General features: G+C 41.5%; 1 protein-coding gene and 1 long non-coding RNA gene across 4 annotated transcripts; one reads left to right on the top strand and one right to left on the bottom strand.

The window, feature by feature from the left end:
* Positions 1 to 2,420: 2,420 nt before the first annotated feature.
* On the bottom strand, positions 2,421 to 11,891 carry LOC113449652 (acetylcholinesterase-like). Of its 3 annotated transcripts, none has more exons than XM_087928602.1 (5): positions 11,626 to 11,891; positions 9,410 to 10,937; positions 6,893 to 7,056; positions 4,208 to 4,256; positions 2,421 to 3,189 (listed from the first exon to the last, which is right to left on the bottom strand). In XM_087928602.1, exons 2-4 carry the CDS (start codon positions 10,909 to 10,911, stop codon positions 4,222 to 4,224), a joined length of 1,701 nt encoding a protein of 566 aa, XP_087784728.1. In that variant the 5' UTR covers positions 10,912 to 10,937; positions 11,626 to 11,891; the 3' UTR covers positions 2,421 to 3,189; positions 4,208 to 4,221. The 3 variants fall into 3 exon arrangements, with proteins under 3 accessions (XP_087784728.1, XP_087784729.1, XP_087784730.1); XM_087928603.1 differs by having other exon boundaries at positions 2,421 to 3,002; positions 11,626 to 11,890; XM_087928604.1 differs by having other exon boundaries at positions 9,410 to 10,844; positions 11,626 to 11,890.
* LOC148126787 (uncharacterized) lies at positions 3,161 to 9,237 on the top strand. The gene is made up of 2 exons (XR_015742529.1): positions 3,161 to 4,285; positions 8,873 to 9,237. It is a non-coding gene; the product is annotated as an uncharacterized LOC148126787 (long non-coding RNA).
* Positions 11,892 to 13,721: the final 1,830 nt, after the last annotated feature.

The following is a 13,721-nucleotide window of genomic DNA, read 5'->3' as shown; positions in this document are numbered from 1 at the left end:
CCTCCTCCTGTATCCAGCCCATGGCAAATACACCCCATGTCCATATTTCCGAGATGAACTTTTAAAAAGTGTTGCTTTCTGAGCAGGACTACCTTCAGAAAATAGAACATCTTCAACATGACCACAATTGGGGAAAAAGAGTTTCCATTGCTAAGCAAAATCATGTCTTTTATGATCTTTTTTGCCATTGTTGTTAAATGAATCCCGGCACTTAAATAAATCACATTAAGTGAAGGGAAATTAGTTTTTATAAAAAGTGAACATGGTAACCACATAAGTATCCAGATGGATTCGTAATCGCACTCAACGTGTTGTCCTCAATGGAACTGCATCTACATGGTGGGATATATGCAGTGGGGGTACCCCAAGGCTCTGTTTTAGGCCCAGCACTTTTCAACAGCTTCATCAATGTCTTGGACAAGGGGATAGATGAGGAATGCATCAGACTGTCAGGCGACACCAAGCTAGCAGGACTAACCAACACTCCAGGCTTAATATACAGAAGACCCTTGACAGACTGGAACACTGGGCGCTATCTAACAAAATGAAATTAAATGATGAAAAAGATAAGGTTCTACATTTAGACAAGAAAAGAAAATTCACAGGTACAGTATATGTGGTACCTTGCTTAATACTAGTAACTGTGAGAGGGATCTTGGAGTACTAGTGGACAATCACTTAAATATGAGCCAGCAGTGTGCAGCAGCTGCCAAAAAAGCCAACACAATTAAACAGATAAACAGAGTTGGAAGGGACCTTGTAGGTCATCTAGTCCAACCCCGCATCCAAGCGGGAGACCCTACACCATTTCTGACAAATATCAGTCCAATTTCTTCTTGAAAGTCTCAAGTGATGGCGCTCCCACAACTTCCGAGGGCAAGCTGTTCTATTGGTTGATTGTTCTCACTGTCAGAAAGTTTCTCCTTATTTCCAGGTTAAATCTCTCCTTGTTCAGTTTCCATCCATTATTCCTTGTCTGGCCTTCGGGTGCTTTAGAAAATAGCTTGACCCCTTCCTCTCTGTGGCAGCCCCTCAAATATTGGAAGACTGCTATCATATCGCCCCTGGTCCTTCTCTTTACTAGACTAGCCATGCCCAGTTCCTGTAACTGTTCTTCTAGTTCTAATTCTAGGCTGCATAAACAGAGGGATAGAATCAAGATCACGTGAAGTGTTAATACCACTTTTTAATGCCTTGGTAAGGCCACACTTGGAATACTGCATCCAGTTTTGGTCGCCATGATGTAAAAAAAGATGTTGAGGCTCTAGAAAGAGTGCAGAGAAGAGCAACAAAGAGGATTAGGGGATTGGAGGCTAAAACATATATGTCTAGTTTAATGAAAAGAAGGACTAGGGGTGACATGATAGCGGTGTTCCAATATCCAATATGTGAGGAATGTAGCCTATTTTTATTTAAAACATCACGTGCAATTTAGTTTAGGGATTTCCCTACGTAGACAATAAAGTCTTCTGCTGCTACTGTAAAAAGATTGGGAGATGTATCAACCATCTAATTGATATTTTTAATGAAACTTTGTTTTTGAATGGGGATTGCACTATCGCTTGTGAATACTTTGTGATAATCTGATTTAGTACTTCATCTTTTTCTTCCTTCTCTCACTCAACTGATATATTCAAGTTTCTTCTTCTGGCAATTACTTTATCCAATTGTCTGTTCTCCCCCTTAACTTTGTATGCCATTCTTTCATGATGTTAAAAGGCAGGCTTTTATTTGTAAGCATATCCTACTCATCCATTCCTCCTGCAAATCATTCATGTAGTCATTTCTTATCTTTTTAAACAGTGTTATGTGTGACTCTTCTGTCCTCTTACAGCAGTATGCTCAGCCTGCTCCTTGGGCCATTCTAACAAGTATGTCTTTTATTACATGTGACGGTACCATCCAGATTGAAAGCAAAATGAATGGAGATGGGTCTTCCCAAAATAACTTTCCAGAGAAACATTGGGAGTTTGGGATATGGGAAGGTAATGGGGGTGGTTTCAAGAGACAGTTGCTTATGGGGAAATCTTTGAAAAACCCAACTCTTAATGCTATGAACTTCTGCTGATTGGGCAACCAATAGAACCTTTAAAAATCAGGACACGTGGATTCCAATAGCTGCTAGAACCTGAAATCAAAACTGTTTGTTAGCACATCAGGAAACATCTCTAAGTAAAAGGCTCATATGCTAATGTAGATATCTTGCTTAAACTGGTTTCTCCATATCAGGATATTTTAGAATAAATTGGATTGCAATACCCAGTCCATTAAATCAGTCCATTTACATGTGAGTCATATCGCAAAGTTTGCAGTCAGAATTCCTATTTGCTTTATTTTGCTTTTCCATGCTGCATCAACTTCTTACTGTCAGGTTTCCAAGTAATGAAATCCATGTTAAAAGAAAAATAACAAAGTCCATCTTCAAAAAGTTTTCTTTTATTTAGGAAAGCATCAAATTGGCAAAATCCATGGTAATTCTGGATCTGACCCAACCCAGAATTACCCCACAATATTAGAAGTTTCTCCAATAGAAGTAATTCAACATTGCTTGATATCATAAATCTCCACCTCCAGGGGCCCAAGCGTGGACAGCTCGTTTCTCACAGGAAGAAAGATCACCTAGTCATAACACTCTCTTTTATCTCCACTCTTCCCCCCTTAGGAACGTGTCAAACCCGAAACCTTTCCCCCCATTACTGCCACAGAGAAAATAGGAAAAAGAATATATACTGACAAACTAAAATGGCTACACTTATGTCAATTTTGGGCTTGACACATTGATATGAGAACAATTGGATTGTTATCCAAAGAATTTAGACTGTATTTATTAAAAGAGGTTATAGTATTTATTAAGAGATAATGAATTAGTCCTAACAGTTTATTATTTTTACAGCAAAGATTATGTGGGTTTTAGTTGGCTCCTTATTCTTCTTCCAAGTTCCCACAGAAAAGAACAATGGATCCTTCTGGAAGATTCTCTTGCACAGCTTGTCATCATTTCCCTAGGTTGGTTCCGGAGAGAAATAAACAAACACATAAATGCTATTTTGAAGCCAACAAAGCTATACTTTAAGTCAGGCCTTTAAATGGTGCCTTTAAGATGTGGAAGCCATTTTCAAAGGGGTTCAAGTAGCAGCCCTTCCTAGTAGGCCAGTTCAACAGGCAAAGCAGAGATTCCAGGATGCTCTTCTGTGTAGTAAGTTAGAATAACAGGTTTTATTTATTTATTATTTGTATTCCTATTTTATTATTTTTACAAATAACTCAAGGCAACAAACATATCCAACAAACCTTTCTCCTGTTTTCCCCACAACAACAACCTTGTGAGGTGAACTCAGCTGAGAAAAAATGATTGGTCACCCTGCTGGCTTTCATGGCTAAGGCAGGATTAGAACGCACAGCCTCCTGATGTCTAATCTGGTGCCTTAATCTTAATCTTAACAAACCAAGGATCTCTCTGTTCCCATCATGTGCTAAAGAAGGTGGGGTTTGTGGAATCAAAATGCAGGACCCAAAGCAAATAATCAAAGCTCGATGCAGTATTTATAGTTAACAGTGTGCACTGGAGAAATCCAGAAAATAGTGGGAAGAACTCCTGTAGACAAAAAGATGCACTCATATTTATATTTTTTCAAAATGGAGGGGGATTTATATGCATGTGTGCATATTGGTAAGTAATAACATAACTCGTCTCAAATTATTTCCTGCCCTTCTGTTATCTACAGAGGACAACGGTCTTAGAAGAAATATTTGCATCTTGAAATTTAGAGTTGCCCATGGGAATGTTCTGACAGAATTTATCACAAGCCACTGTGAGCTACAAGGACACATTCCTTATGTCTCCATTTATCTATTAAATAGTCCTCATCTGAAATGCTCATTTGCCACACAGTTTCACTCTCCTGCTTCGTCTTCCTCAGCATTGTGTAATCTTTTCTACAAGCTATTCTTAATGGCTGATTCATTTATTCCTTATGCCCAAGGTCTACATTTGTTTATGCTGAGAGAGATTCTCCAAATTCCTCTTCCACAAAAGTCACTGGCATCAGCCTGGAGAGCTTCTACTCCACACAGCAAGGCTGAGCCACAAAAGGGCCACTTGTTTGGAATGCCAATGGGAAACTCTTATTTAAAAAAAACGTCTAGCTCTCTTTTGAAATCATCCAACTTGATCCTGATAGACAGCTGTTAAGTATTGAATTCTTACTTCCTGTCTTCTTTCTAGTCTGATGAAACAGAATCATCTCCGCACTTATCTGCAGAACAAAGAAAATGAAATATTAAGGTAAGGTGGGCGTCTTATCTCTAAAGAATCTGAATCTTGAGGGGCAAATGACATGGGTTTTGTAATTTGTTATTTATTGTTCACTGAAAAAGCCATATTTGGCTTTCAGTCAAGAAATTGGATTATGAGGATTCCATGAATTCATGGCATAATATATATTTATTAAGTATATGTCAAACCTATTGCTTGTCACACTGTCAGCCAGATGTTTAGAATGGATTTGACATTTCTTTTTGTCCACCTATTCAGTCCTTCCCAAAGAGCTGGGAGAAACAGATATTGTTTGATGGTGTTAAAGATATCATTGCGGGATGTAAGCTGTTCCAAGTAAAGCTGCCTTTTGCAATGGATTGACGGGGATTTTGTCAATGCCAACGGTGTTCAAGTGGTGATGCAGATGTTCTGGGACTGATTATTATTATTGTTATTATCTCTTTTATTCTTTAAACATGAAACTCAGTCAACTGAACACTTAGAAATGTATCACAAATACCAGTGACTCGTGCTAATGGTTGATACAGGTTACTGCAAGCATCCTAGGTATCAACCAAGTATCTTAAAATATACGATGTACCAAGTAACACAGTTTTTGCAGTTCCGCAAAATTATTGACACAAAAAATGACAGTGTACAAAGCAAAAAGAGATAACTTTGCTGGGTTTCGTATCACAAATCACTAGTCGAACACTTCCCAAGCATTTAGGACTGTGTGATGTATTGGCAGATTATGTGAGCAGACCCCAGTAAGATGGCCTTCTGCAGTTGACCAATGGTGATCTTGTCAGTGCCAATTGTTTTTAAGTGCTTGCCTGGGTCTTTAGGCACAGCACCCAATGTGCCGAGTACCACTGAAACCACCTGCACTGGTTTATGCCAGAGTCTTTGCAGTTCGATTCTCAAGTCCTGATATCTGGTGATTTTTTCAAGTTGTTTCTCATCGATTCTGCTGTCACCAGATATGGCAATGTCGACGATCCACACTTTTTTCTTCTCCACAATCGTGATATCTGGGATATTGTGTTCCAAAACTGTGTCAGTCTGTATTCAAAGTCCCACAGTATTTTTGCATGCTCATTTTCGACCATTTTTTCAGACTTATGATCCCACCAGTTTTTTGCTATAGGCAGATGGTAATTGCTACACAAGTTCCATCTGAGCGACTGTGTTGTGACGTTGTTTGTAGTCAGTCTGAGTGATTGTCTTAAACAGCTCAGTATGTGATTGATGGTTTCATCCGCTTTGCAGAGTCTGCATTTGGGGTCATCAGCAGATTTTTTTCTCTTCTGGCTTTGATTGCATTTGTTCTGATGGCTTGTTCCTGGGCTGCAAGAATCAGGCCTTCTGTCTCTTTCTTCAGTGTTCCTTTGGTCAGTCATAACCAGGTCTTTTCCTTATCTACTTTTCCTTGGATCTTTTCAAGGAACTGTCCATGCAGTGCTTTGTTATACCAACTGTCAGCCTGAGTTTGCATTACTGTTTTCCTATATTGATCCTTGGTTTGCTGCACTTTGAGCAGCTTCCTCTTGTTGATCTCCATCAAAGCCGGTTCAACACTGTCTTTCACATAATCTGCCAGAGCATGTTTCTCTTCTTCGACTGTCTGCTTCACTTGCAAAAGTCCTCTGCCGCCTGCTTTTCTGGGCAAATATCGCCTGTCAACGTCATCACGTGGGTGCAGTGCATAATGTATGGCTATCAGTTTTCTCGTTTTTCAAATCCAGGCCATCCAGCTCTGCCTGTGTCCAGTTTATGATCCCAGCAGTATATCTGATGAGGGTATGGCCCAGGTATTTATAGCCTTGATGGTGTTGCCGCCATTCAGTTTGCTTTTTAGAAGTTTTCTGACCCTTTGTGTGTATTCTTTGCTGACCACATTTTTCACTTGCCCATGTTTGATATTGTCCAGCTGCAGTATGCCCAGGTATTTGTAGGCTTCAGGTTGGTGGCACTTGATGGTTTGTCCATTGGGCATTTCAATTCCGTCACTTTCTACAATCTTCCCTTTCTTCAGTGCCACTGTGGCGCATTTGTCCAGGCCGAATTCCATGCTGATATCAGTGCTGAAAATTCAAACTGTATTGGTCAGTGACTGGATTTCGATTTCCGATTTTCCATATAACTTCAGGTCATCCATGTATAGCAGGTGGGAGATTTTCCGTGAATTTTTAGCAGTTTGATAACCCAGGTTAGTTTTCTGTAAAATTGTTGACAGGGGGATCATGGCGATGATGAACAGATGATGATGATGATGATGATTGTTATTGTTATTATTATTGCTGTTATTTTTATGTGAGCCACTAGGGCATACATACTCCTGAGACATGACTAGAGATCTAACTCTTGGGATGTCATGAAAGATTCTTGTACTACAAAATGTATCACTAGCATTACAGAATTTCCCAGTACAAAATAAAATTATGTTTTTTTTCAGCCCCTGCAAAAAGTGACCAAAAATAATTTTAAAAGATTTTTAGAGATCGCTCTGTGAGTGAGATGGTTGACAATAAATTTGATCTTGTAAAAAATAAATATAAGTAAGATTTTTAGAAGTATCTTTTTCATCAGCCGCTATTTCCATTCAAAGGCAGGACAAATAGCCGAACTTACATGGGTCTTCAGACTTTGACAAATGCTCCTTTAGAAAACTGCAGTGGTGGACAAGCTCTTCCTCCATTTCTCGGGATGACTCACTATTAAGAACGAAGAAATTCTGCTCCGTGGTGTTATAGAGCAGCCATTCATCCTTGGTGGCCACCAACCCAGTAGGATTCCTATGGAGGAAGAAAAAAGGATACTGATTTTCCAAAGAGATTGATCTTGATCTGAGAAACTACACCCAAGAGAAACTCCCAAAGGGGACTTGAAGAAGGAGTGAGGATGGCCTTTAGTGCCCCCTGCTGGTTAGAGACTTGGCAGCAGGGTTCATGCAGGCTTTTAAATATAGTAAGGAAGAATCCAAGTCACCAAATGACAGGAGACCCTAAAAGGCATCCCCACCCTCTACCTCTGTCTAACACAATCCAGGATCAGCTTCTGGTTATGAACAGTTTAACTTGCAACTTGCACAGAGCCAACAAGGAAGAACTTTGCTTCACTACTTTCTTCGAACTACATAGATCTACAACTGGTACTTATCACTGGTCGCTTAACAACCATTGGAAGTTGCAATGGACTTCTATTAACAACTGAAACTCAATGGAATGGCTGGAATGGCAGTGTCTGGAGTAGTGCTTCTCAATTTCAGCAACTTTAAGATGTGTGAACTTCAACTCCCAGAATTCCCCCAGCCAGCATGGTTATCTGGGGAATTCTGGGAGTTGAAGTCCACATGGCTTAAAGTTGCTGAAGTTATAAGCTCTGGTCTGGATTCACAATGGTGGGATTCAAACATTTTTACTACCGGTTCTGTGGGCATGGCTTGGTGGGCGTGGGAGGGGAAAGATACCGTAAAATCTCAAAGGTGGTATTTGCTGGTTCTCTGAACTACTCAAAATTTCTGCTACTTGTTCTCCAGAGCTGGTCAGAACCTGCTGAATACCATCTCTTGTCTGGAAGCTTCTTCACTGACTCCCTCACCTATTCCAACAGTTTCCTTAAAGAGACACTTCGTATTACATTTACAAACATGAACTGCATTCACCAGACAGTTCGTGTTAAGGTGTTTAAATTTAGTAGTTGGAGCAATGTTGTTGTGCAGTGAGCCAAAACACACAGTTGTGATTGATTGGTTGAAGAGTGCTGGCTCCTGCATGAGGCAATCTGTGCTGATTGGTTGCTGTGAGTGTGGTGGGGGAGTTTCCCCCCAACACACACACACACACTTTTTTTCTTCTTCTACGTGCCCTGTGATTTACCTTATGGTACTCCTGTTTGCCTGACTAATATATTTGCTTATATATAGTTGTTAGATATTAATTTATATAAAACTACAAGTTTGTGTCAGTGTCTATGGCTTCACTTGGACATCGACTTCGCAATTCCCTGGCAGTTCAGAATCTGGCTTTTAAAATGGCTGCCCAGTCATAGCAGCCAAAGTTCAATATCTCTAGATTTCACTAGAGATTTCATCTACTGTCCTCACAAGAGTGTCAGCCCTGAAACCATTTTGGAAATCTTCAGGCCTGCCACAACAAAGCCAGTTGCAGCTGTGGGAATGTGAGGGGGGAGATAGCGATAACTGGAGGAAAGGGTAGCTGTACTGGTTAAACAGTATATAGTTAGTTTGGGAATGAGAGCTGTCCCCTTAAGGGAATGCCTCATGGGAAATGTAGTTAATGCCTCATGGGAGATGTAGTTCATGTCATCTGTACTCCTGATTGGTCACTGAATTGACCTCTGGTTAGGTTGGGGGGAGTTTTGTTCATTCTTACTTGGACCCCAGTAACGTGTTGGAGTCTTCCCTTGCTGTATCATTATGGGATGAAGATAACTATCTTTTCACACTATGCAGACAACAATGCAAAGATTGGACATTAGATGAATCTCAGCATAACTGTGAGTTATACCTTGAGGATGCCTGATATAATCCAATAAAGTAACTTTGTATGGAAGCCTTTGCTGTATTTAACTACCTGTCTCTATATTCAGCCAGAAAATTAGAGACAAAATAGTAGCCAAAGTAACATTCTTTCCTGTGGAAGCCAAGGGCATCCCCACCAGGTGTTTGGACGGCATGGACCAAAGACATTCAGAAGAGGACTGCGACCTGATTGGACCATGCAATGGATGTGTGATCTCAGAGCGAGAACTTTGAGTTTTGATTTGGGTGGGGAAAAGCTTGGGTCCTTCAGAGTTAGGTTTTCACTAGTTGTGCCAATATGACATTCCTAATAAATTCTTATTTTGAGGAAACTCCAGGGGAGGAAAGCAGCCCAATTGCCTATTTGGTGGCAGAAAGGCAGGATCAGAAATGGGGGGGAGCAATTATATTATTAAATATATATAAAATATTATTAATAATTATTATTATTATCTGCATTATTGATGTGATCTGTAAACATACACAAAGGAATAGCATGCATTACTTTATGGCTGAATTACTTTAGATATAAAGTGAATTTGTTGAATGGAAAGGCTTTCTTTGGATTTAAAATCAAATTGATAGAAATAAAGTGAATCACTTACCCAGTTCTGGCAAACTCTGCCCAGTAGTGCATCATCTTACGGCTCAGTCTGGCTTCAGCCTCTGTGTATGTTTGATTGACGGGAAACACTGATTCAAGGGTTCCAAAAATATAAGCAATCTCAGCATCATGATGTGGTCCAGTCCATTGAGGCCAAGATGACCTTGAAGGGTGATGTGCGAATAAATAGGCATATACAGGACTCCCCGTTTTCCTGATATTTCCTGCAGCTTCAATCATTGGGCATGCAATGGCCAAATCTGTGAAGAGGTTGGACAGAGCGGAGCGGTATTTTGCTGGGTTGTGATTTCCTTCACTGTACCTCAATGCAATACTCTGAACCACATCTTCAGGTGCATTTGGCACCAACATTCTTATCCCTTTCAGAAGCTGCTCCTGATTGATAAGACTTTCCTTGATGTCAGAGAAAAGATCATGGATAAATGTGCTCCCTTCATCAGAGACTTTTCCTATGAGGACAGGTTTGACTTGAATTTGCCCCTCCTCCACGAGCTTTTCTGGATCCCCAAGCAAAAAGTCTCCATCTATGGTAGGCCTGAATGGAAAATTCAGAAGGCAGTCCTCATTCAAGAACAGAGAGCCTTGTTGCTGAATCAATTCAGAAACATTTTTTGTTTGCAGACAATGCCCTAGGCTGATCTTATTGTCCTCAGAGCAACCTAGCAAATGAACGAATTTCAGTGATAAACGTTTGGCTTCCTCAGGAGACCTCCAAGCCCAGAAGGCATTGGCCGTTCCACTCTGCATCACCGCTTGGGCAAAAAGATCCTGGCTTTTTGGCGCAAGAAGATGGAAATTCACAGAAGCTCCTCCAGCACTGTGGCCAAAAATGGTCACCCGAGAAGGATCTCCCCCAAAGGCAGCTGCGTTCTCTTTTATCCACTTCAGGGCCAGCTGTTGGTCCCATAAGCCTAGGTTCCCTGGTACAACTGGTGGCAAGTAAAGAAAGCCAAGGGCTCCCAAGCGATAATTGATGGTGACCACAATGACATTCTCAGTGGCAGCCAAGGATGCCCCATTGAACAAGCCCAGAGAAGCCGTGGCACCTCCATATCCCCCTCCGTGTATCCAGACCAAAACAGGTACTGGTGAAGAAGGTTGTGGGTGTGGCACCCAGATGTTGAGGGAAAGGCAGTCTTCTGACAGTGGTGTTCTAGGATTCCACACCATTGCTGCAGTGTCTTCATAGTAAATAGACTGAGAACAGGAATTGCCAAAGCTGGTGGCTTCCAATGTTTGCTTCCATGGCTGATGTGGAAGAGGTTTCTGGAAACGCAACTTCCCCAGGGGAGGCTCAGCATAAGGAATGCCAAGATAGGCTGCTACAGATCCAAGACCAGACAGGAACTGCTTGCCCTTAATAGGGCCACTGCTGGTTATGACCACTGTGGCTCCATTAGAAGCAGAACTGGAAGCTAGTGGAAAGGGGAGGAGGACGAGGAGGAGGCAGCACAAGAGAGATTGGCATAGCAGACAAGGCATTGCAAAGTTAGGGTGAGTTGGTGGACCTGGAAAAAGTTACAACCAATATAAGATTATTCCATTTACTATACAAGCCCACCTAATGCCAATTCATCATTGATTTACTGTGATGGTGGGGGTCCTTTTTTGCTGAGGACACCAATGGTGAGCAGGGAGTGACTTAGTCACCTTTGCCCTTCTCCATGATGCGTCTCCATGGTTCCAGAAAAACCGCTTAGAGTTCCTGGTTACCGATCCCCTTGCTTAGCGAATGGACAGTTTTGACAAAGAATTGCTAGTAGATCTTCTCCAGGGTTCCCAATACAATTTGTTATATGTTATTTTTGTTACGGATATTATATCTCTCTAACTTGTTCTAAAATCCCTTTCTGGAACTTTGTGTATCAATCCCTAACTTGTGAATTATGGTTAAGATATACCGTAACTGAAATAAATAACAATGTAAAATTACCCCAAATCAACATTTTTATTGCTCCAATCCTGCTGTAAATCATCCAAGTATACATCCAAGTATAGAGATGAATGTTTCACATACACACATACCCATTTTTTAAAGTTTGGTACGACACAGGATTTTCCATCTGGGACCAGCCTGTTTGTAGACCATCAAAGTTCTGGGCAGTGCTCTTTAACTTTTCAACATCTGCCCTTTTCCTAAAAAATCATCTTCCAATTCTCTGAAAAAAGATATTTTTAAAAATTCTGCAGACTTACCCGCTGGTCAGATTTAACAGCACTGTTTGTATCACCCGTGGCTTATTCCAAAGAGGGAAGCAGTTTCTCAGATGACCAGACTGTATCCTGTTATCGAACAAATAATGATCATGAAAAGAGAAACTTTGTCTATTGCTGAGAGGTGCATCGACCAACTGGATTTTGTTCAGAAAGGGGGAGGAAGCAGCAAATATTGGCAAAAGGCTCCAAAATCAAAGTGGTGGAAAAGCATAGAAATTCAATCAATTGAATAGCAGTCACGATCTATGGTGTGCAACGTGCAGCCTTGAAAAGAGCCATTGCAACATCTGCCCAGATTTCAAAGCAATTAAAGAACCCGAAAGCAAATAACAAATATCTAAGGCAACCCTTGAACTGGGTCAGATTCTGATCAGGTTCAGTTTTCTTGCTTCCTGCTCAGAATTGTTCCAGTTGAGAAAGAAGAACCAATAGCCAAGTTTATTACCAAAGGCTGATAAAGCCATATACTTTCATAGAACTTTTACATAGAATCCCTAGGACTTTGGACGTGATCTAGTTCAACACCACACTCCCCATCCCCATACACAAGTAGGGGACCCTATACCAAGGGTGTCAAACTCAATTTCATTGAATTGAATGCCGCATCAGCATTATGGTTGCCCCCAAAGGGCCAGTAGCCAGGTCGCCATGACTAGGTAGGCATGGCTGGGTGGGTGTGGCTTGGTTGGCATAGCCAGCTCGATACCACTTACTGGGAGCAGCTAAGTTGGGACAGAACAAATCATAGCCTCTAATTCGACATGGGGACAATTCGGTGCCCCAAACATTCCTCGCCTCCCCAAACTCCTAGCAGCCAAGTTCAAACATGCATGTGCATGCATACACACACGCACACACCACATTCCAAGTTTGCTTACTTTTATCCACAGAGGAAGGAAAGGGCCTTCTCCACGTGCCCAGACATGATTGGCAGTTTGCAACCACAGATGTGGATAAAAGTCTCCAAGCTTGGAATGGTGTGTGTTAGGGATACACCCTAGCAAGATCTGCAGGGCAGTCAGGCAGGCAGGCAGAATATGTGAGATATCGTTTTTTTGTAGCTTACACTCAGTAAACAGAGGCACAGTGCTAATTAAATAGTTTTATTCCAGCAAGAGTTAAAGCATAGTCAAAACAGTCCATACATCATTCACTTAGTTCAGTCCGTCCAGGGATTATTCAGTTGCAAATTCCAATGTCGAAAAAGAGAGGTCAGTACACTTACAAATATCAGTCCGGTGATATATCTCCTCGCAGTAGAGAGATATGAAGAACTCAAAAAACTCATCTCCTTCCTTCAGCAACTCTTCAGTAGGGGAAGGACGCAGCTAACAAACCATCAACGTAATCCAATCCAGTAATTGTCAGTAATTGCCAGCAAACCGTCAGGGAATCGTCAGCAATCAATCAGGTTGTCTTGCTCCCTTTTATGGTGGTTTCACACCACACCCAAAATTACATGCTTTACATTTAAAGTGACACACACTTAAACTAACAATCATAGCTTATATATATTATCTTACCCAAACTACGTTAGGTGACCTATGTTATACCTAACAGTGTGTGTGTGCATGCGCGTGCTTGCATGTGCAACGCAAACCAAAGGAGATTTTCTTCTCCCAATCCCAGACATTGATAGCATTTCCCTGTCTGGTGCTCCCTTCCAGCAAAGCAGGAGGCGGAGGTCGATGCGGAAGCACAAAGGAGGAAGTTTACAGGAAGCAGTGTCCTCCAAGTCCAACTTCTGCCTTGACAGATCTCTGGAGAGTGAGAGGAGGCAGGGGAGCAGTGCCCCCTGGTCCTGCACCAGGGAGGCTGGCCCTTCTTGAAAGGGAATCCCAATCATGTGGGGTAAGCATGCTGGCTTTGGGGGGCAACCTCCCCTCATGACGCTCCTCTGCCACTCCCTCTTCTTCTCCAGAGATCTGTCAAGGCAAAAGTTGGACTTGGAGGAAACTACTTCTTGCAAACGTTCTCCTCCATGCTTACACACACAGCAGTGTCATCCTCTATCTCTAAATCAATCAATCCTCTATCTATCACACCACAGACAATACTGCTACCCTTTAAAAAGA

Source organism: Pseudonaja textilis, chromosome 2 (assembly GCF_049901715.1).
Source record: "Pseudonaja textilis isolate UNSWEBS1 chromosome 2, rPseTex1.2, whole genome shotgun sequence".
In the NCBI taxonomy this organism is placed as follows: Eukaryota; Metazoa; Chordata; class Lepidosauria; order Squamata; family Elapidae; genus Pseudonaja; species Pseudonaja textilis.
Note: the sequence above shows the minus strand (reverse complement) of the source record. Positions and strands in the feature narration are given on the sequence as shown.